The sequence below is a fragment of the Musa acuminata genome, chromosome BXJ3-9 (genome assembly GCF_036884655.1).
Source record: "Musa acuminata AAA Group cultivar baxijiao chromosome BXJ3-9, Cavendish_Baxijiao_AAA, whole genome shotgun sequence".
NCBI lineage: Eukaryota > Viridiplantae > Streptophyta > Magnoliopsida > Zingiberales > Musaceae > Musa > Musa acuminata.
Genome location: NC_088357.1, coordinates 2981021 through 3004598, shown reverse-complemented (window position 1 = coordinate 3004598; position 23578 = coordinate 2981021). Strand labels below are relative to the sequence as shown.

General features: G+C 40.3%; 5 protein-coding genes across 16 annotated transcripts; 3 read left to right on the top strand and 2 right to left on the bottom strand.

Moving 5' to 3' along the window:
- Positions 1-1743: 1743 nt before the first annotated feature.
- On the top strand, positions 1744-9916 carry LOC103997267 (SCAR-like protein 1). Its single transcript, XM_009418436.3, has 9 exons — positions 1744-2040; positions 3890-4053; positions 5021-5144; positions 5233-5362; positions 6116-6183; positions 6263-9101; positions 9247-9333; positions 9424-9531; positions 9632-9916. Exons 1-9 carry the CDS (start codon positions 1886-1888, stop codon positions 9698-9700), a joined length of 3744 nt encoding a protein of 1247 aa, XP_009416711.2. The 5' UTR covers positions 1744-1885; the 3' UTR covers positions 9701-9916.
- A 261-nt stretch (positions 9917-10177) lies between these two features.
- On the top strand, positions 10178-14352 carry LOC135581850 (uncharacterized). 3 transcript variants are annotated; one of them, XM_065165910.1, is made up of 4 exons: positions 10178-10589; positions 12645-12740; positions 12967-13057; positions 14115-14352. In XM_065165910.1, the coding sequence occupies exons 1-3, from the start codon at positions 10254-10256 to the stop codon at positions 13006-13008; spliced, it is 474 nt and encodes a 157-aa protein (XP_065021982.1). In that variant the 5' UTR covers positions 10178-10253; the 3' UTR covers positions 13009-13057; positions 14115-14352. The 3 variants fall into 3 exon arrangements, with proteins under 3 accessions (XP_065021982.1, XP_065021984.1, XP_065021983.1); XM_065165911.1 differs by having other exon boundaries at positions 10194-10589; positions 12671-12740; XM_065165912.1 differs by lacking the exon at positions 12645-12740 and having other exon boundaries at positions 10183-10589.
- Positions 14353-16478: 2126 nt separating this feature from the next.
- On the bottom strand, positions 16479-17620 carry LOC103997266 (uncharacterized). The gene has a single exon (XM_009418435.3). It carries the CDS (start codon positions 17288-17290, stop codon positions 16724-16726), a length of 567 nt encoding a protein of 188 aa, XP_009416710.2. The 5' UTR covers positions 17291-17620; the 3' UTR covers positions 16479-16723.
- A 164-nt stretch (positions 17621-17784) lies between these two features.
- On the bottom strand, positions 17785-21501 carry LOC135649324 (dehydration-responsive element-binding protein 2B-like). Of its 10 annotated transcripts, none has more exons than XM_065167570.1 (4): positions 21405-21484; positions 19495-19547; positions 19359-19398; positions 17785-18988 (listed from the first exon to the last, which is right to left on the bottom strand). In XM_065167570.1, the coding sequence occupies exons 1-4, from the start codon at positions 21437-21439 to the stop codon at positions 17995-17997; spliced, it is 1122 nt and encodes a 373-aa protein (XP_065023642.1). In that variant the 5' UTR covers positions 21440-21484; the 3' UTR covers positions 17785-17994. The 10 variants fall into 10 exon arrangements, with proteins under 10 accessions (XP_065023642.1, XP_065023646.1, XP_065023643.1 ...); XM_065167574.1 differs by having other exon boundaries at positions 17787-18988; positions 19359-19408; positions 19495-19544; positions 21385-21501; XM_065167571.1 differs by having other exon boundaries at positions 17787-18988; positions 19495-19544; positions 21405-21501.
- Positions 21502-22356: 855 nt separating this feature from the next.
- On the top strand, positions 22357-23138 carry LOC135648369 (abscisic acid receptor PYL4-like). Its single transcript, XM_065166012.1, has one exon. It carries the CDS (start codon positions 22428-22430, stop codon positions 22992-22994), a length of 567 nt encoding a protein of 188 aa, XP_065022084.1. The 5' UTR covers positions 22357-22427; the 3' UTR covers positions 22995-23138.
- The last annotated feature ends 440 nt before the right edge of the window (positions 23139-23578 follow it).

The window sequence follows — 23578 nt, the reverse complement described above, 5'->3', positions numbered from 1 at the left end:
TAATTGATTGTTAACTTTGTACATTTGCACTTATCTTTTACATGCTTTTCCAGATTCCCAACAAGGACAGACAAGTTTGCATGAGCTTCCTGCCGTTCCAAAAGATACCCATTGTATGGGAAGGTTGACCATCATTCTTGAGTTCCTCCATGAGTAACAGATGGTGGAACCTGAATCAGGAAATTGGCCTGGTGGAGAAGATGGCTGATAACCTGTATGCTTCAGCTGCCAAGCAGGCTCCTCATGATTTCAAGATCACGGTTGTCTTCTATGCCAAAAACCAATAGGTGTCACTGATTTGACCATGAAACTTTTCGATTCTGATGCAGAGGGCATTGTTGACTTCAGTGACCTGAAAGGATCCACTTTCTTGACTTGGTTCTCCTGGGAGGTGTGTTCCCTAAGATCACATTCTTGATGCTGATGTTTTCTTCGCATGTAGATGGCATTTAAGTGGTGAGAACCTAACTTCTCTCTGTGCAGCTACCAAAAGCTTCGATCGAAATGTTAATGCTCTACAACCGCTGCTGGATACAGTTTGCAGTCCCCAGAGCTACAGTTCCTCGATTGACCTCGTCAGGTAAGCATAAGTTATTTTGCTCGAACATCCATTTCTACGAGTGTTTGCCAAGTAACAAAATCTTGAAAGCTAAGAGACCAAAAAATGCTATCTCCAGTAAAATAATAAAACTAAAGGAGAGAGTGGAAGAAAGAGGGCCACACGTCGTTGCCGAAATGATAGGTTGGTTATGGAATCGCAGTCATGCTCGCTGTATAATAATATTGCGCAGCCAACCCTGGGTGACGAAGCAGTAATACGTGATGGAAGCTATACTATTATTAGCTAGCATTTGGCAACATTTTGGCCCAGCTATCACCAATCGAGCTGCCAAAACATTGTTTTATTACTTCTAGAGGCTTTTGATATAGTTTGTGTTTTCAAAATGTTTTTTCTTTTAAATTATCAATTCAAATTAGGTTTTTTTATTGCTTTTAAATTTGACCCAACTTTTCATGTCTTATAACGGTAACAATAACAAAATCATAAATCCTAATTATTTATAGTTGGTTACATGAATCTTTTATTATTATTATGATATATAATAATTCATTTTATTTAATTAGTATATTTTTAAATTTTATTAAGATTTTTTAATCTTTTATTATTATTATGATCTAATGTAACCAGATTGATATCGATTATATTATTCGACTTTTCTAAAATGATGTTGGAGAAGATATATATATATATATATATATATATATATATATATATATATATATATATATATATATATATCGTGCTGATTCAAAAAGATTTTTTTCAGTTCCCTTGAGACCAGACATGGACATAAATTTTGTTTTATTTTTTGGTTTTAAGGTCAAGAGAGAGAGAGAGAGAGAGAGAGAGAATAAGGCTGAACTGTGGCCAAGTAAATTTGCAACATAAGAACATTAATGCAGGGTATGGAACATGTCAGTCGTCCGTGGTACTTAACCATTTAATCGATACTTAAATTCACCATTTACACTCCTCCCGACTGGTAATCGAAGCGGGTCGGTACCCCGTGGTACTTAACTATTTAACAGCTAATTAAATTCCCCATCTACGGTCCTGTCTTCTTAATGGAAGTGGGTCCTAAGGACAATTAACGGGCCAGATCGAACGCTCGTTAAAAACGCTATCACGTCTTCTTAGTTTCTGTTGGCGTGGAGAGAGGAGAGGAGAGCAGAGGAGTGGAGGGAGACTTGCAAGGCTCGTCTCTTCGGCTCCCTGTCTGACCTCTGTAACGGAGCTCCAACGGTGAAGATATATCGGAAGGAAGAAGGAGCCCTTTGTTTGGTTTAGTCATCGACGACGCGGCCTTTTGGACGTCGGATAGGGATGCCGACGATCAGATACCAGATAAAGAACGAGTATGGCTTGGGCAGGTCGGAGCTCTATGGAGCTGCGGACAAGAATGACCCTGAAGCACTTCTCGAGGGTGTCGCCATGGCTGGACTGGTCGGCCTCTTAAGGCAGCTTGGCGATCTCGCAGAGTAGGTTTATATTCTCGTTTTTTCGGTAACGAAGCTTCATCCTCGTTCTTGCATCCAGAGTGAGCTTTTCATCCTTGTTGTTACCTCAAGCGTGATTTGGATCGGTTTCTTTTCCTTCTTTTCTTTGGGTGGTTTTGGGGAAGAATGAAAGGTGAGAGACGATGTCACGCGTTCTTGGATTCTCTTTTTCCTCGTTTTCTCATGCCAGTTTTTGGGTTGTTGAGTATCTCTGTGGTGTTGGTTTGGTGTGATGTTTTATGTGTGTGGGTATGTGTTGTGATATTCTGCTGGGAAGCGTGGTTGATTCAATATCTATGCACACTGATCCTGCTTTTTTTTTGCTTTTCAGAACTTCTTTTTATGTTCTTTGTACTTCGTGGTGCAGATTAGGGAGAGATTAGGAACATGATGAGGTCTGGATATTCTGAAATTTTGGTTTTTTGTATTGCATATGATGATGATCATCTGCAATTGGTATGAGATTGGATTGTCTACTGGCGCCTTTGGGTTACGTAGGTCTTTGTCATAGCTAAGTTATGGATTCAATTGCTGGAAGGGAGGAACAAAGGGCAAGTTAATTTGTTGCATACATGATGAACAATGTCCATTGCTACACTTTTGATGATCATTACATTGTAAGAATTTTATTTCATTCAAACTGACTGGTTTTTTTAGCTAAGTAAATGAACCCCTTAACAATGGCATTCTAGGAAGTGTTCTAAGCAAATGAACCTGGTGCTTCATATCATCATCGGACACAAGACACTTGTCCCTTGCTCATTTTCAGATAACTGAACCATTTCACTTGATTAGATTTCTCAAAATTTCTTCATGATTCATAATCTTGTTTATTGTTTTGAAACATGTTCGAATTCCTTGGTGCTTCATAAGATTTACTTTGAATAAATGAATATTCTGGAATTGCATTATAGCAAAAGGTTAGGTTCATCTTCCTCCACCAGTAGCGGAATCTGTATCCACAGGCTAACCTTCTTTTCCTTATTTTGTATTTCATATGTAAACCGATGGACCTAAGATTGAGCATCATCTCTTTCTTCAAGAATTTGAAAGGACTTCCAAGTTTAAAATTACTTGAAGCAAGCAAGGATTTAGTTTGTGTTTGGAGTATGTATTTAACAAGTTGACTGGACTACATTGTCTAGATTTACAATGTATAATTTTTATTCAGGTTTTCCGAGAAGTTGAGCTGAGTAACCAATTAAAGTGAAGAAATTTTAGGGAGAGGCATTAAGGTTGTACAAAAGTAACTCCAAATAGACTTTGATCCCCAAAGCCTAATTCCATATACATGTGAAGTCGTAGGATTACCATTATTAGGTGCACTACACAAGACAGTTGTCAATGACCAAAAAACAGGATCAACTACTCACAAGAAGTCTTATTCAAACTAATTAGCTTGTTGTTTTGGTTCCTTAATATGTATATGGCCAAATAACTTTGGATACCACAAGGAACTGTGATAACTCAGGTCTTCGTCTGTGATTTTCTCAGTAGCTTCTAAGTATTGATGACTTGAACCACAACCAGAATTCTTGCATGTTTTTCATTAAGACATAATTACTTTGATTCATTACCACAGATAGGAAGCTCAAATATTTAAAATTTTCATATACATTAATGGATCATTTGTAGATGAAATTTTGTATAACATCTGGAAACTACTATTCTTGCCAATTTATCATGCTGAACTGTTGTTATCCTGAATATGTTTATGGACGTGGTGCAGTTGCTTAGCTCTGACTATAGAATGTAATTGTACAGATTCAGTCTTCTCACTGCATCTTAATATCCATTCACAGTGTTGTGACAAGCACATTTTATACTATAGGTTTGCTACAGAGGTGTTCCACAATTTGCATGAAGAAGTAATGAACACTGCTTCTAGAGGTCATAACATGATACTTCGAGTCCAACAGCTAGAGACACAGCTTCCAGCATTATCAAATGGCCTTTTTCATGGGAGTGGATCTTCATGTTTGTCTTGTAGGGAAGGTCAGCTTGCACTTAAAAAAATTTATGGTTTAGACAAAACAGTTTTGTTGTATATGATGACTCAGATGTTGTGTCAATTATCATCTGTTTTCCTATGTTCTGCACCTCTAACACCATATAAAAAAAAGGAAAAACACCAAGTTTTAAGATGTTGATGTAATGTTTTGTAATTTAGCCACAAATCATACTTTTCTGCTTGGCATTAGCTACATTGCTCAAAAGGTATTTTACTTTATTTCTGCTTTTCTAATTCATTTGATAAACATGCATCCAGGATATTTTTTAACTTCCTCATATATATTTAGGTTTGGTGGCTATTGAATATGCAACTTACATCGCTTGATTGTCCTTGCCATGATTTGTGATAAACATGGAGTTGGACATGCATGTAATTACGTAGTTGGCTCATATGTATTTATTCTGAAACTTTGTTTTCATACCAATCGATTTTTTTAAGAGGCAAAATGTTGGGTGGATAACCATGCATTTTATTAAATATGAATTTTTAATTAAGATTTTTTTCCATAAATTTTTATCTGAATACACTTGCTTTGTTTTGATTATTAGTTTCGTGTCAATTCGATTTCATTCACATAGAAATTTATTTAGTTTTTGATCTGTTGAACAGAATCAGACAGGATAACTGACCATATAGACACATTATTGAAAGATATTGCCATTGACTCAGTGGTGAAGTACTGTTAGCGTGACCCAAGGTACTACCAGTCCGCTAGGATTTACCATATGGCTGCAAAGTCAAGTAAAAAAAGGGGATGTGATTTATGTTTGTGGCAACCGGAAACTTGTCGAAATCTATATTTAAGTTAGAATTTTATTGAGTTGCAGATAACCTTGTATATAAAGCAGTATTTTGGAACTCATGCAGTAAATTAGAGATGCTCAAAACAAAGTTAACTTTTATTTTTAGAAGGCACTTAATGATTAGTACAAATGCCATCATTTGCAGGTATTGATTGGCACTGTAATATCCAAGTGGACCATAATCTAATCACTGCAGGAGATATGCCGCATTTTTTCATGGATATGTATGAAGAATGTCATGATCCACCACAGTTATTCAAGCTAGACAAGTATGGCATTGTTCTAGTTACTTACCAGCCAGACTTTATGGCTTCTTTTTCTTCTTTTTTTTTAATTCATACGTCCTTGCTTCTGCAGGTTTGATGTTGGTGGTGATGGAGCATGTTTGAAGAGATACAGTGATCCATCCCTTTTTATGATGGAATTGACATCCTCCAGATTGGTGGAACATGACCCTCGGAGAGAAAAAAGAACTTGCAAAACAAAGGTGGGCAATTAAAAAACACTAAAAATGACCTGCAAGGAATAATACTCATTGCATTTACTTTTAGGTAGGATATATTTTTCACAAGACCTACTAGATTGGCTTCTTTTGTAGGTGACAGAAAATAAATATACAGTGAGCAAATAACATGATGATGACTTTGACTTTGTCCTAGGAAGAGTGATACATGGCTCCCTATGCACATTATAATTTTAATGACACCAGTTCTTAAACCCAACCCTTTTCCATGTATTCGTTTCCAGTGTTGTGTCAGGTATGCTGAAAATCTGTATTACTTAGTATGTTCCTTAGGGGATGGCCCTATTTAAATTGACCAAATAAATAAAAATAATACCGCATGGCTAGTTTAGTATCCTGTTAAAGGTTTCTTATATTGAATTTATTTTTTCCGAATATCAGATTAATATCTCTTTCCATTGACTTAACAAAAGCTGAGATACCAGCACTAAGTGACAAGGAGTTGATATATGTCCACATGCTGGTGATAGTAAGTTCAGTTACAGCCTAATATCCATAAAACCTGGGGTTGATGCTAGCTTAATACCCATGAACTGATGATAGTAAGTGACAAGGAGTTGATGCTTATTATGTCTATTTTTTCTGCTTAAGCATAATGACTTTCAGCTTGACATTATATCCAATGTTCTGTTGGAGAATTGTTTAGGTTGTGCCTTTTTCTCTTCTTTGCACCAAGAACTTTTGTCAGTTAAAATTGCCACTTCTTTCTCTCTCCAGAAGAAGGTATCATTTTCCTGTGGTGGTGAACCACCTAAATATTTCTTAATGTCTCACTTTGATTCCAGGTATTTCTTTCTTGATACCTTTATAGAACTCTTTGTCCTCTGAGGGTCTTTCTTTGTCATAAATTGATGCTGTGTATAGATTGCAGCCTGCTACTTCTGGCCAAGTTCTTGACAAAGTAACCTTACAACATGTCAAGTTGAAACCTAGACAACTGAATGAATCAGTTAGTCACAGTCTAAGAAGTTACATGGAGAATCATATTGATTTGCTTCCAACAGAGCAGCAAGTGGCTTCCGAGACATCTATAATTCAATCCATCGGAATGAAATCTGCTGACTTGATTAAGTCGGCCACTGAGGTGCATGCAATTGTAGTTGATACATCTTCCAACAGAGAGAAAAACCAAAGCCGATCTCCTACCAAGCAGGAAATGACAACTGCAGGTGACTCGGAGAAGCAGAAAATAGAAAGGATGAATTTTTCAGATAAACAGTTTGAGCCAACTAGTGAAGTACAAAACGTGCATTCTGTCTATTTTATGCTGGAAGAAAAGGCAGTAGTTTCCAAGAATAAAAATATAACTGAAGGCCGTTTATATGGTTCTCAGCCTAGTGAAGTAGACCTAAATCTTTCAGTTGATCAAGAAGTCGAACAAAATGGATTTTCACCTGATGCTGAATGTAGATCACAAAACAGTTCTGATGGCTATATTTCTGATGAGATTTCTAGTGACTTGGACAATTACATGGACGCACTTACCACAATGGAATCAGAATTAGAAACAGATGCTGAGAATCAAGGTAATACAGATTCAGTTTTTGTCAGCACTGAATCTCAAGAGACAGATTCTGATGCAAGTGATGCTAATGAGGAACAGGAGGAGTTGCAAGCTCAATATTCTAAACAGTATTTTATCAAAAATTCTGCTTCATCACCAGGTTTCACTACAATATTCAGGAAAGGGGCAGCAAATCTTTCCTTCTCAGATACTTTAGGTCATATGGCTGCTCAATTATTAGAAGAGAACAAGAATGACTCTGATTTTCCTCCAGAGTCAGATGTTGGCCTAGGCGAAATGAAGGGTACCCATTTTGAGCAGACATATAATGAGCCTGTGAAATGCAAATCTTCAGAGCATTCACTTCTAAGGGCATCAGATGTTTCTTCATCTGCTGTACACAGAGAAGCATTTTGTAGATCTTCTATCACAGACTTAACTTCTACAATCTCATTGGTTACGTTAAACATTATGGAGACATCCCCATCTTATGAGAGAAAAACTGACCAAGCTGTAAGCCATTTGGATGGTGAGTCACCATGCAAAGTAGATGCTTCCGAACTCCCTTCTGAAGAAAAGATTAACATGTTACATGGAGAGTTTGCTAAAAACCCTGGCATCTTATCTGATTCTCTACACCATATGACAGACCTAAAGCTTTTGATGAAAGATGATATTCCTAAAGAAAGTGATCCCAATGAATATATCAAGGAGCAAAGCACACATGATGTGGTGAGTTCTAACAGGCCGGTGCTTCACTTGCAGAAACAACATGAAACTGCTCTTGAAGTAGGTACCACAGATATCGAAGTCTCAGACCATATAAAGTCTCAAGAGTCAGAAAAGCATGATCAAGGAGCTTGTTGCCTTGTGAAGCCTGCTGTACTGGATGAAGATTTGGGAAATGCCATCACAGGTAATGACAGTTTAGCAGCTTCAACATTGGTATTAACACATGAAAATGCCGATGCTGTAACCCAAGGAATAACTCCCATACCTAACATGTCAACCAGTAAGGAGGATATTTTATCTGGGGCACATGAATCTCCATGGACCTTTACTGGACAAAAAGCATTTTCTGATAACACGGATGTCCTGTCTGAACCTGTTGGAATAATCTTATCTACTGAAAATGAACTGCCGAAATGCAATCCAGAAGAATCAGGTGACGACATTACCAGTGATGTTGATTTTAGCGAATCTAACATGCCATCATCAAATGAAACCATATGTGGGGAACTTTCTTTTGAAGGATCTATTCCATTTCAATGCAATTCTGATTTGCATAAAAATACCTCCGGTTCTGTTTCGGTACCTGCTCCACTAATCCGGTTGAATAAGGACTCGATATCTGAAACTATTCTGCAGCAATCTTCTGAACAGCAGCCACAACTAGCTTCGAGTGCACCACTTCCAGAGGATAATGTTACATCGGAAGATACTAAAGAGATACTTCCAGGGAGATTGACAAAACCCCCTCGGGCTTCTCTTGTCTCCAGTTGTAGTGTGGCCCAACCTCCAAGTGGATCAAACACTGACATATCATTATCAACCGTTGAGAACGAACATTCAGGAGAGTTACTAGCTGGAGTTGAAATTGCAGGGTCAGATTGTACCGTGCAGTCTCCAAAATCATGTGATATAACAGTAGCTGTCAAGGGTGGCTACGAAGATATCTTACACTCAGAAAGAAAGTTGGTGCACCTGGCTTTGGAGTTGCCACACGAAGAGGACAAGCAGGTGCATGATGGCAACGCATTTGAAGAAGATTGCATGAGAGCAACAGAACTGCCATCAACTGTAGAAAATGAAAGCTCTCGAGACATTTCTGTATCGAAAGGTTCAAAAACATATCCTCCAACATTGTCAGAGGTAATTCCAAGTTTAAATGAGAGGTGTCAAGATTTAGAACTAAAGAGATCTCAGAATGGTATTGCAGATGGTGAGAAGCACAAGGACACCCACGAAGTTGCTGGTTCTGCCTTAACTGTTAATGGTAAGCTTCCACTACCGCTATCCACAAAACCTAAGAAATCTGGACATGGATCTCTTTCTACAGAAGAAAAGGATTCATCCTCTTTGCATTATTTAACCACACCGACTACAGAGAATGAGAAACCCACAAACAAACTTCGCTTGGTTATCAATAGGCCTAATGACCCCTTGATTGAGGCTATTGCATCTCATGACAAAAGCAAGGTATATAGTTTATTTCCTGCATAATCTTTAAAGTAACATTGGAAAACAATTTAATTGATGATTTTGCAGTTGAGGCATTGTCTATAGTACAGGACCATTTTAACGAATTGTTCTCACCATGTCTATTTTATTTTGATGACTGCAGTTGAGGAAGGCACCCCAGCTGATTCATTCTTCTGTCATGCCAAAGTCCGATGAAAAAGGATCGTTTCTGGAGCAGATAAGGAACAAAGTCGGTATCATGCTTTAGATAATAAAATATTTGTCTCAAAGTAAAACACCTTTGATTATCATATATTGATGCATTTTTTTCTTTGTCAAGTCCTTCAACCTGAAACCAATGGTGGCACCGACAGTGAAGTTCAAAGGTGGCCCTCCAACAGACGTAAAGGTCATCGCCATTTTAGAGAAAGCAAATGCAATCCGGCAGGTCTGTTCTCTGGCTCAATCGGAATACTATTGATCTGCTCTTACATTTGTTCTCTCTTTCTGGTTTCAAACAGCCTTTCCTAAATTACTCCTTGATTTAGGCATGTGCAGGAAGTGACGACGATGACGATGACGACGAAGAAGAAGATAGCTGGAAGAGTGATTCTTAAGAATCACTGACCACAAGAAGTACTTACAGAACTTCAAACGGATTCACTTTGCTAATCATTTTGAGATTAGAACGAGGGGATGATCGATAGAGTGTTGCTCAACGTTGAGAATCACATTCATGGAACTACTGCTACTATCTCTGTCACATATATGAACGTTACTGTTCTTGTTCAGATCAAGATTGACATGCCATCCGGGTAGAGTGTAGTTAGTTGTATGGAGATCTATTACATCTATCGCATTTTTCTTCGTCGGATTGTAGGATGATGTAATGAGTGTCGGTAAGCACACCTTGCGGTTCTTTTAGCTGTCCTTACGAAGGCGATCTCGATCAGAGCCATAATCATCTTCGGCCCACGCTGATCAGTGGGTGGATCTTGTAATGGCGTGCGTCGCGGTACGTGTAAGCTACTTCTCACCCTTCACCCGTTCTCGAGCATCGGCTTCGATGTTTGTTGTCGACTCCACTCCCGCAATATAATATAGTTTTCCCGGTCCTCCTTTGGGTCCGCCCCCCTCCCTTTGCTCCCCTCTCCTTCTCCGCTCTGTTGTATGGGCAAACAACTCCCATCGCCGACGAGCCTACAGAGATACGCCCGCCTAGCAGTCGAGACGATCCGGAGAGCCAAGATCGCGAAGCCCGCCCTTAAATCTCTGGCTTCGGGCAAGGAGGAGGCAGCGGCCGCCCCCTCTAGAGGTCCAGGCCGGTGGATGGACGAACGAGAGCGGCAGCAGGGCCGCGTCCCCCTGAAGGACGTCGTGGCGGACTGCACCCGGCGGTGGTTCCAGGACGCGCTCAAGGAGGCCAGGGCCGGGGATGCCGCGATGCAGGTTCTTGTTGGTCAGATGTACCATAGCGGCTACGGAGTCCCGAGGAATGAGCAAAAGGTGAGATTTTGTAGGGGTTCTGATCGTTTTTAGCGTTCTTGAAGTGTGATTTGTTGAACGTGGCAGTTTATTGAGATGTAGGTTTTGTGATTTGGGGAAACCTGCTGGTCTCGATCGTAAAGAATCGTCTTTAGGGTTCTCTGTGTTTTCTAGGAACTAGGGCTTCGATTGGTGGCAGCACCTAATAGCTTACGTAAGATTCTGAAAATATGCTTTGAATTCCATAAAAAGATGCTTTTGGTCTTTGTGTATTTTGGTTGCTGAAATCATCAGCATCTGACAACGAACAAAACATGAAATGCTGATTGTGTCAGGCAGCTTTAAAATAGGAGAAAATATAGTGGCAGCTGCATTTGGATCTGTTGTCTGATAGATTTCTCCCTTATCATAGTCTTTTGGCTTTCTGGATCATCCAGAATTTTGTTGCTGGGACCTCTGAAAGAGAAGTTTGAGTTCTTTCAGAAACTCTGACAAGTATTATATGTTTTGGTTTTTTCTATACATTATATGTGGCTAGGCCCTATGTGACGTGGTTATATAATTGCTTACAGCATAAGCAGTCTTGTAGACCACATTTTAGAACTATCCAAGTGTTTGATGTAGTCATAGTCTTAAACCGGAGTTCGACTTTCTTACATTTGGTTTCTTGAAAAGTGGATTGGTTGTAGATCCTTCAATGAGTTAGTACTAATACACCTGAAGATGTTCGCTAGATATTATAGACTTGCTTTGATAGAATGAGGTGAATTATAGATTTCTCAAAGAACATTTTGGTTCAGTTTTTAGCAAATAGAAATGTAAAGAAAAGGAATCTAATTGCACCTAATCAAAGTGTTTCCAAATGATATGCTGATTGTTTAGAGTAAAACTGTACTGTTACAAGTGCCGTGGACATCATCTAAAGGTCCAAACTGGTGAAGGTTCGTATTGTGAGATTCATATTGAGAGAAGCAGAATCATATTTGTGGTTTGGAAGGTCAGTGGAGAATGTTATATATTGCACAGCTATTTGGAAAGCACTTGTCATGCTTGGCTAAGTTTCTTCTTGGGAAAGATTTAATGGAACTCCTGGAGCATAGCTCCTTACACAAGAATACTTGTGTAGGTCTGTCTTACCTGTGATTTGCAGAGTGAAGTGTTTAATCTCCCCTTTGTGATCCACATACTTCAATAAATGCCTCTTTCTCTATTACTTTGAGGTCTCTACATCTTGAACAAAACTTCATGAGAAGAAACTTCATGGATCTGAAGATTGTTGACAATGCTTCTGGTATCAAGCAATATGACAACTTTTTGTTACCAAATTTTGGAAATTGAAATCCAATTATCTCCTTGGTTTGTAGCAAGGCATTGGATTTGAGGATTGCATGTTTGGAAGATGAAGCTGTTTGGTTCTGAAGGTTGTACAATTTGAAGATGCAGGGTAACACGTACTCATAATCTTGTGCGGCAAGGCCAGTTCTGTGAATAGTGTATAGTGTAGTTTGTGAAGTTGAGAACACATATCATTGGGCCCTCGTTGGGCAGCTTAGGAGAAACAATGATTCTGCCAGATTTCAATTCTGCAATTTGTTTAACGTTAGGATTCTTGTACATTGGGACTCTTCTGGATACTCTTGAGACATTGAATTGACAAATAATCATGCCATCATCATTGGAAATTCTGAGCAAAGGCTGCTCTTTAGGTGGACTGAGTTGACCCTAAAGAAATGTCTGCCTCTCAAACACCTTACATGCGAGGCACGTATATATGGGGCCTCACCTGGGTGCAAACAGTGAGAGTGAACCCTGAAAATTTTTTGAGGATGATCCGGTCCTCCCAAATAACCTTCATCATGACATGTGTGCTAGTCTTATTAACTTATCGACTACATGCGTGTAAAGGTATGTGTCTGCAGTTATGGGAAATAATAATTTTGGAGGTTGTAGAACACTAATCCAATGACAGAGAACTGTAATCATTGGATAGTTCCATTAAATTAAAATGTTTCAGAACTATATATGAATTAGTTATTTCATATTGTTGAAATAATGATTAAGAATCTCCTTTGCAAGAATCCTAATGAGCATCTGCTTTTAAGGCATATACATGGATTTCAAAAGCATCCAAGTACCGTTCATCAGTTTGGAAGGTTAGCGACAAGCGTCCAGGTAATGTTCTATCTTTTTTTACCATTACTATTTTTGCATTGACAGGTTAATATCTTGGGGTATGTGTGTATGTATGTCTATTTTTGTTCCCTTTTTTATTGTTGGGGGGGTCTATGTTTTTTTGTATGTGATATACTTGTACTTTTGCTCTCATAGCTTTTTGTAAACTCATAATCTTCTTCTTTTGCATGGTTTTTGTTGCTCATGTTATTGTTTTGTATGTTAGGTTACAATGCCAGTGATTCAGACACTGATGAGGAGAAGATGAGCATGAAATCGTGATCCGAGAGGCTTGAATTTTAAGAAATCATATCAAAGTGAGTTGTGTCTGTCCATCTTTCACATCATTATTAAGATTGAGCTTCTAGCTGGAATGTTGTTTTATTGAGTTCAAGGGGGAAAGAAATCACTCACTAGAGCTAATATAATGTTATTGCACATTTGAATACTTAAATATGGTAAATCATGTATACTTTACAAGTGTGAGAATACTTCTTTTTTGTTGAAAACCAAAAAAGTTAGAAGCGATACACACGACTGAGTTGTGAACGATGGATGATCTAGGATGGAGTTCTTGCTTCCTGATTGTTTCCATTTTTTCTTCCAACTATATCTTAATACCCTACATAACCAGCACTACTAGCTTAAGTCTTTCTATTAGCTTCTTCAGATAATTGAGGCCCTCCATACACCAAAGAAATCAAACCATCAAGATTGTGAGAAAGGGTTCTCATGGTTTTTGTGAGCCAACTCTCATAACATGTTGTTAGTACTTGTCATGTGTATTAGACTAGAGTCCAGGTTGAGATTATAGAAGAGCTCGAACATTGTTAGTTTATCTAAAATATCGAATGCTTTGTTTTATTTATCATGTAATTTTATGATTAGTTTTCCGTTTTTTCTGGAAGTTAAAATGTTTGGTACAAAGTACTGAAGTTCTACACACATCTTTTGAACTTTGAAACTACTAATGACCTTCTAAAAAATCAACTCGAAATGCTAGCATGTCAAGCATGGTGACATAATGGTATATATATTGGGTTCATAGATGTTCCGGTTTGGGTCATTTTTGCGATTATTTTATTGGCAATTTGTGTATCGAAGGAGAAAATAGCTTTTGCTTTTGGAAGAAATAGTTAGCTGCATTTCAAATCTGATCCATTTGCATTATTTTGCTTAATTGCAGTCTCTAATACCTTTTTTTTTTAAATAACGTTAAAAACTATATTAGATTAGCCATAGCTAAAAAAAAATGGAGGAAGTGTTGATGACTGATACCTATTTACAATATAATTGCTAACGCCGCCATATTTTGTTTGTGTTGCTTGCTTATTGTCGATGGCTGATACCTATTTGCTGGTCTTATCATTTCAGTTGGAATGCTTACAACACTTGCGTGATTTTTGGGAACTTTTACTGCCACCAGTGCATCTGTTTCAGCATCTGTTCATTACCTTTCCTCCCCGTGTATCTCTTTTTTTCGTTTACGATTATATTGATATGAATACAACTCTGTTCTTCGAGTTTTGGAACTCCAATAAATAATGTAACAATTCAGTGACGGACACAGTTTCTGTTTGAACAAATGAATCATTTACGGTCCGCTTTTGTCTGTCTGCGACGATGTTGGTGCATGTTGACCTATGTTAGCTGGTTTCGTCTAGATTATGCAGCAGTTTGACCTATTTATAAGCTTATAAATGAAAAGACAGACTTAGAGATGAAAACTTAGGATTACGTAAGTAATCATTCAAGTAAATACGGAAAAATGTAAATGTAAGTAAATACTTTACAGGCACTGTAAAATATAAATGTAAGTTTTGAATCATGGTGCCACAAAAGGTCAAAAGCAATCTATCACCTTAGCAACAAGATTGAGTGATAGATCCATCTTTCTATATAATCGAATCCTCAGCCGATCCGATGTCACGGTCCACTATAATCGTATCGAGCTGTGGTAGGCATTACTCTGTCTATACCATTTACATGTTTTACAAGATAAAAACACATGTTTAATTTTATAATTATTCATGCTATATATAATTTTTAAATGTTTAATTTTTTATTAAAATATATTATAATTCGGAATTAAGGGGATTGGTTATCATTTAGGTTAAAATCACTCCACGGATTAAGCCACTATCTATAGACTAGGATCAATCATTTTTCAAGCATATTTAATCTAAACATAATCTAGTTCAAACTATACTAATGTAGATTGATTCTAAACTAATTAAATAAGGATCGATTGTTCTAATTAAATCGAGTTCAATTAGATCGATTGAGCTATGGTTCAAATTAATTTAAGACTAATTGATATTATTTGATATTAATGATATTTGAAAGATAAATTAAAATATTTTAATATATTATTTTATCCTATAAGGATATGACTAGTTTGAGATTATTTTATTTTTTTGCCCAGGATAAATAGGGTGATTTCCTTGGAGGATTAGCAAGTCATTAAATGTGGTAGTAGGACGATTCTTTATATGTTGTTATGAGAAACGTGCCCCACTTTGATATATGTTGTTATGGACATCACTTCATCTACTATTAAGAGTGCGATTTAAATTTGTCTCCATTCGTTAGTAAGAGAACATAAACTCAACTCGTAGGATAAAACCTCTTCATCAACTGTTGGAGAGTGATCTACATTTGATACATATCAATGGGATAATTAACTTTTGGATATATATTTATTTTATATATTACTTATAAGGGTTTCTACTTAGTGTTGCTGAATTTTTTTTATTTTATTTTTCTATCGTAAAAGCAGCTTCGGAATAACACTAGTCAATATTTCAATCGAGAGTAAACCTTCATCTATTATTAGGTAAAGCCAATTAGTTTTTATTTGTAGTTGATATCATTATATTTCTCGATAAGATCTATTGTTACTTTTTACATATATTTTGATAAATAATAAATTATAATAACTATTTATAATTTATGTATATTAATAAAAAAATCTTTATTTATTTAACTTTTGATTATGTATCTGGAGAAAGATTTTTGTAATCCTATAAATAATAAAATTACGGATGTGACAAAGGATGTTTTCTGCAATTATTGCATTAAATGAATACCTTAAGGCATGACTTGATGTGCAAACGCAGAGTCTACGAAACAGATCTCTATGAATTACTAGTTCATGAAACCAATAACATCACATTCTTCTGGCAGCAGATCATGGAGAGTCTGCTCGCCAAACAACTCTTTGTCTGTGTTCTCCAACAAGAACAACCCTACCCATCACTTATCATGTCTCACAAGAACCATGTCTACCTTCAAATCTTCTTCCAGTTCTAAGCATCATCGATTGATTCAGCAGCCTGTCATTCTCATCATCAATCATTTCACCATTAAACCATCACATCACATCAAGAACCAAACAACCGATGAATGTTTTCACCTCAGCATGATCTGATGCTGGTTTCTGTTCCAAATTCCTGTCGATTTTGGGACCATAGTCACTGTAAATATTCTTCCAAGAGTTGAAGTCAATAGACGTGTTGAATTAAGAATGCAACACAATTAGTTGTTGTAGACTTTTAGCTCCATCTTTCGTCGGTTCCTTTTGGCTCTCTCTTCGTTGCACGAGAAGTCTTCTGTGGCGGCACAAAGCACCAAACTTGGATCTCTTTCCTCGCGCAAGAAACTATATATGATCACCACACGTTTTCTACCTTTAACATTGCATCTATTTATTGTTCTTTGTTTGGATCGATGAGAAACTTGATTGCAGGAGTAAGCCAAAGAATTCGATGCCAAGAATTGGGTCATCAGCAGCTGCAATAGCTTTACGTAATCCGGTTTGCTAATTGGTTGCATGTTTAGTAGTTTGAGGTAAAGCACGAACACCAGACGACAGGTAGAAAGAGAATGATCGAGACTGTGATGGCCTCTTCCTATCAAGTTTGCTCTTCTTTTGTTCATGCAAGAACAGCACGCACCCATCCAATTAATGCCTTCCCGACTCTTCATGAGTTCTCTTCACGAACGCTCTCCAGACGCGGCCGCCATGCTCCGACCCGACCGCTCCAGCGGCGTGGCTTCTTCTCCGCCGCCAGGCAACCGTGGTCCTCACTTGGCGCGACATCGATGCTCGGTGCGTTCTTCACAGGCTTCTCTCGCCTATCGCTCTTCTTCTGCTTCCGCTGCGTCGGCGACGTCGAGGTGGGAACGAGGAAGTAGATGTGGCCTCGCTTGAGCTGCGACTCCGCCGGGACGACCAAGGTCCGACGCGCCACGCCCTGAGAGCATGGCCGGATGAGGAAGTGGTCGGGGTTTGCCGCCATGATCTCCCCGGCGGAGACGTGGCGGCGGCTGTAGTACTCCTCGACCTGGCCGTCAAGGTGGACGACTCGAACCACGTCGAAGGCGCCGCAGGGGAGGACGCAAGCCAAGCAGCACCTGAGGTTGTTGCCCATCTTCTTCTTCTTCTTCTTCTTCTTCTTGTCGCCGTATAGTAAGTACTCAAATGTCCATCCAAACGACATGTTGGAGTTTGATGTACTCAATTCCACTCCGCAAACAACTCTATTCATTGACCTCTCAGTGCCCGCGCCACATGTTCGAGTTGAAGTCCTTTTTTATTTCTCTTCCTTTTCTTCTTAGTTCAACATTCATGACACGGCACGATCGGTTAACATAAAATATCGATAATGCTTTGCGTAAAATAAATCGATTGACAACGTCGTCGTCGTCGTAGGATTTGATGGAGGTAGAAGAAGACATGTGAGATGTGGCTTGCGATTGCAACATTATACCAAACCTCGAGTCTGCTGTCTTCGTTTGCCCCTCCTCGTGTGTTAAGAATCCACAGTCCCAACATTCGCACGACTAACGTAAAAGCATGATTCTTTCTTCTGCGCCTTTGCCTCTCGCCGACACCAAACCATTTCTCTCCCGAGACTCACTCGCACTCACCCTTCGTTTGACGCCATTTTGGCTGCTCAGAAGAAGCTTCACGCCTCGTACTTCCACAAACAAGGCATAGTAAAACACTACTGAGTAGAAACAACACCAGACCACATGACTCTATGACTTCTGCTACTGCTACGCACCCTCACATCACCTACACAGCCCAAAAAATACAAATAAAAATTTCTAGTACCATTACACACATATGGCGACAGCATTCTGAGCATATACCATTCTCCTCGTATTCTAAAAATAAAAAAATAAACCTGTGGAATGCGTCTGCTTTCTAAATAAAAGAACAACTAATCTTCCGAGAAATGAATGGTCTTTACCTCCTGGGGCCGGACGAGAAGTCCGCATCAAACGTCCCCAACTCCGTCATCTTTGGAACCTCCACCGGGCCGTACTCCCAGTCATCTCCCAGCGGCCTCGAAAGACTATCATCACCGTAGTCGAACCCCAGAGGATTCTGCGCCATGCCCCACAGTGTAGCATCTGGATTCTGCTGCAAGTCCAGCAGCGCTAGGTCGTCGGCTGCACTGATGCCCTGCCAGTTCACGTCCCCACCAACAGGACCGAGATGACAGAGCATACTAGCTTCGGCATCTGCACCCATCATCCTCAGCATCTCCTCTACAGAGAATTCTTCCTCCCGCCCATCCGTCGTAGGAGGATCCCGATCACCGGTCTGTCGAAGCTCTACGCACGCTTCGGTCGTAGTAGACTCTTTCTCCGCTTTATCTTTCTGTTGGACCTTTGGAAGCAGCTTCACATCCTCGTCCCAGTCATCCGAGACGTCTGTGGCATCGGAATAAGCCACCTCATCCCTCGGGTCAAACCTTGGAACCTTGCGGTCGATCTCACGAGACATGGAGCCATCGACCGCACTGGATTTACGTGAAGTCGTGGTCGTCTCGCACGACTCCCTTCTCATGGCAGGGACGTCTACAGCTCCCGGCAGGTTGACGCGGGCCATAGTACCGTACATGGCTCTTGCGGCATCGTCGTAGGCAAGAGCAGCTTCCACAGCAGTCGGGAAGGTCCCCAACCAAAGGCGACTGCCCCGGTTTGGCTCTCGGATCTCGGCAACCCACTTGCCCCAGGTACGCTGTCTTACACCACGGTATCTGCATTTAGGGTTTTCTGGTCCACCTTTGCCTCGCATGCAACCTTTTCTTGAACCTTTTGCAGGTGCTCTCCGAACTCGCTCTTCACCATCGATGGAACAGTCGAGCTGGCGATTGTGTTCTCTCCACCGGGCAATGGTTTCTGCCACGGAACCGGCGCCGTTCTTCCCCGCCCTGCGTACTCTTTTTTTTTTCCTGAGAGAAGGGAGGATCAGCGTCAAAGCACCAAACGAGAACAGCAGAAGAAAACTCGACAAAACCAAATTATCTTCGAATCGGATAGATAGAACACGGAAAGGCGATGCTAAAAAAGGAACAAAAGCTCCCATGGCTCGAACGCGAAAATGTAGACACCAACAAAGAACAAAACAACACAACAAACAGAAAGAGAAGTCGATAAAGAGGTTTTGTTTCTCTCTTCTAGGATTATGGAGTCCCACACTACACCACCCAGGCAAAGCAACAGCAACAGCTAACAGCAGCAGCAGTAAAAGCACAAGACAAGCCACATCCAGGACCCAAAGCTATCCCACGTAACACTGTGAAGGAGTATCGATGGAACTACTTGCAACTCAGGTCGACCACCATCTCCTCCGAGCCCACATCTGAACGTGGCTTTCAAAAACATAAGCTGAATCCAATTTTGACACTGAAAAATGGCAACTAAATTGTACATTAAACCATATGAAAATTATACATACCTAGATGTTCTGTAGAATCAATACAACCAAGCACCTGCCGCTCCCGAATTCTACTTCAGCAGAAATCATAAAACATAAAACAACCGCAGCCACATAAGTAAAGAATGTGATCAATCAAAAAAGGAATCATAAACACTTAACAGAACAAAAATCATCTATCGTCTTCAAACTCGTTAAATTCCACAAGCAACAAAAAAAAAATTAAGACGTCAGTCCGCAAACCTCCCATAAAACCTGTGTAGGAACCCTGTTGTCGTAGTATCCTCGTACCTTAGGCTCACCATGTTCGTACTTTCATTGGATCCACCATCACAAGACAAGCACATAATGGGAACTATTATCACAAGGTTGGGGAATTCCATCGACCTACCACCCACTTAAACGCATAAAAATTCATAGTACTGTTTCTAGAAATTCAAATGTCCATCGAGTGAAGGGCAACAACTAAAGAACAGAATCCATAGTGCCCAGAAACTCCATATAAGCCCACAAGTTTGCTACCTTTTATGAGAATGTGACACAACAGGATCTCTATATTCTCAAAGGGTTCTTTGCTATTGAAGACAAGCCAATTTGAATCCAACTCGAGTTGCAAAATACAACCAAAAAAGCCACTTCCGGCAAAAGAAGTAAAGCAGACCACAACGATCACCGCTCCTACTTCCTAAATCCATGTCTCTCCACAGCTTGGCTTTTATGAGAACGATCGCATGCTTCTCTCTTAATCCGACATCCAGCATTTTTTGCAGACATCATCAGTGACGAAGAAAAGAACTACAACACACTGCTCTCGATTCCAAGCGAATAAATGAAGGTAACGATTACATGTTAAGGCTTCCTTGATTCATTGAACAGATGCTCGTATGAGAAACGATGCTGGCAGGTCTCTAGGAATGTACTGAATAATGTACTGACACTACTAGAACAATGTACTGAATAATCCAAACAGATTATATTACATTGCCTTCTCTTTATAGATTCCAAATTACCAAAGATCCTTCTCTTCCACAACTCTGCTTCCATCTCAAAATCCCCTCACCTTGGCAGGAACCCAAGAGAAAGAAAATATATATTTCTGATTGCAAATTTTCCAAAATCCTTTAATTATCTGACAAATTGAAGAATTTACTTTGCACCTGATGCACCCTCAACTCTGATAGTTATTTGGCACTCCAAGAATCAAAAGGATAGCTCCCATCATCCCACGGTATTCTTAACCTACAAATCCCTGTTCACAATTTTAACCTCTGCAAATATCACTCAACGGAACCGTGCATCATAACGCCGACGACCAAGCTACCTATCATCTTGGTTCTGAACATACAAACAGATATCGTAGTAGTATCGTTCAGCTTGCATCATTCCCTCATTTCGGCCTCGACTCTCCTCCTGTTGCGATCAAAATGAAACCAAAAGCGACCAGAAGCACTCGTCACAAGCTTCCTACATACGTAACACAGTCACAAGAAACATTCAATTCTGCATCGAATCAATCATGAACTCGACCTCCCCGAGGAACAGAAGACATCTTCATCGTTTCAAAGAAAACTGTTTAGGAAGATGCAAAACCCTTATTTCAAGAATCCACTTTCACCAGACCTCACGAAAACCCAAAAGTCGATGGCCCCGTTTTCCTCTCGTCGCTACTATGATTTCAACGAAATTTGGGCGCTGAAAGAGTTTGATTCACTCGTCTTAGCTTCTTTTTCTTCACATGGTCATCACAAAACCACCTCACAAAACCGGAGATAAACCCTAGAAACCGAAGAGGATCAGGCCTCGAGAAAACAATGGAAACAACTGGAGCGGCAAAAATCGAATCTACGAAACCGAAACGACGAAAACCAAACAAGAACCGAACCACCACTACACAAGAAACGAGTAGCTCACGGAACGATTTGTAGCTTCACCTATCGGACTCCATCATCAACATCATCATCCCCATCTCCTCGTCCTCCTCGCGGTTCTTCTTCTTCCTGCCGTCGGGGCACAATCAACAGATGTTTCTTGGTCTCGAAGAAAAACTCAATGAGGCGCCGAGACCGTTATATAGGGGGACAAATACCTCGGTTCCTTAGGTGGCAGACCTCGTGTCGCAAGGTGTGACGTCTGGAGAGCCACGTTTCAACGAAACTTCCCACAGGTGCGGCGGGCGATCACGTGACCCATTACTTAACCACTAAGGCTTAGCTTTTCTATCCAACCGTACACGTAGACCATAATAGGCGTGCACCATGTGGTTCGGGCTTTCCATTCCGTCGAGCCCACGGGTCTGCCATCGGCCCTATCCGTTTCGGAAGAAAGATGAATGGCCAGGATTTCTCGATCGTCATCCATGAGTTCAATCTGAGCCGTTGCTCGGGAAGACTCGGTCAAACCGGTCTTGCGTGTGAATTAATCTAAAAATTTAGTCAAACATTTAATTTTTGACCTTCTTATTGCGTACGCTATGATGTTGGAAGGTTTGGACCGAATTATATGGACACGCCCAGTACCAATTAACAACATTAAAAAAATCACATAATAATGTAGTAGCCAAAATGCCGGGCACTGCCATCGACATGTGCTCCAAGAGGACCCCACCGCTGAAGCAAAGGTGAAAGAGTCCCATTGGGGAATGGGATGTCGATGCGTCACGTGTGAACTCAAGAATGGAACTGCGTTTAGTCCTCGAGGCAGTGCTTATCTTATCCATCATGCTACCATTTCGGACTATTAGCTTTTTGACTTGCGCGTCACTTTTTCTAAAATATATTTTAAATATAATGTCGAAAAGTATGATTAAAGATTATTGTGGTGAGTTTACCACTAAAAGAGTCCCAATTTGACATCCAAAGCATCAGTATTTATGTGGTCGCTTCCGTTGGTCACCGCACCTCCCATATCCAAGTCTTCGAAGACTCTGTCGAGAGGAATAAGAGAGAAGCGAAGCGATGCCTTGTATTCCCGCGACCGAGTTTTGCACGGCGCACGAGGTGCCGGAGGCGGTGGCGAGGCACCACGAGCACGCGGTGGGGACGAACCAGTGCTGCTCGGCGGTGGTGCAGACGGTGACGGCGCCGGTGGCGGCGGTGTGGGCGGTGGTACGGCGCTTCGACAGGCCGCAGGCGTACAAGCACTTCGTGAAGAGCTGCGACGTCGTCGTGGGGGACGGCGACGTCGGCACCCTGCGGGAGGTGCGCGTCGTCTCCGGCCTGCCGGCGGCCACCAGCACGGAGCGCCTCGAGATCCTTGACGACGAGCGCCACGTTCTCGGCTTCCGGGTGGTGGGCGGCGAGCACCGCCTCGCCAACTACCGTTCCGTGACCACGCTCCACCCGGACGACGACGGAGGCGGACGCACGGTGGTGGTGGAATCCTACGTGGTCGACGTGCCGCCGGGGAATACGACGGAGGAGACGCGGGTGTTCGTCGACACCATCGTCAAGTGCAACCTCCGGTCCCTGGCGCGGATCGCCGGAAGCCTCCAAGTACGGCGCCGGAGGGCAACCCATAATTAAATGGGATCTCGCGGGCCTTCTTTTATTTTCGTTTTCTTATCAGATCAAACAAGATGACAAGCAAGCTCTGGACATCTTATTCCGACTCAGAAAACTGCAGCCTCTTCTTGTCTTTTCATTTGATATCTGCATCAGGTTCCTGTCCTTCATCTGTTCGTCGCCGCCCATCAACTTGAGCTTTTTGCTTCTGTGGAGTACTGTTCCGATTGAACTGACAAATGGGGATGGTGTGCCACTCGCTTTGCAAGTTGCAAGGTAGCTTGTAATGATCCCCACTGTATCTTGTCTCACATAATTGATGCCTACCGTAGAGTTGTAACATAATTTTTTTTTATGTAAATTGAAATGATATATATATATATATATATATATTATTTGTAAATTATTATAAATATTTATGTGAATCATGATATATCAAATGATTTCTAGTATAATTTAATTTTATTTAACTGATTTATTGTATTTTTAAGGAGATTTTATAATATTTTTATGAGATCAAAATACTGTAAAAGATGAAAAAAAATATAGTCAATTTTTTAAAGATAATTTAAATATTTTTCAATTAAGGATATTATTTAAAAAAT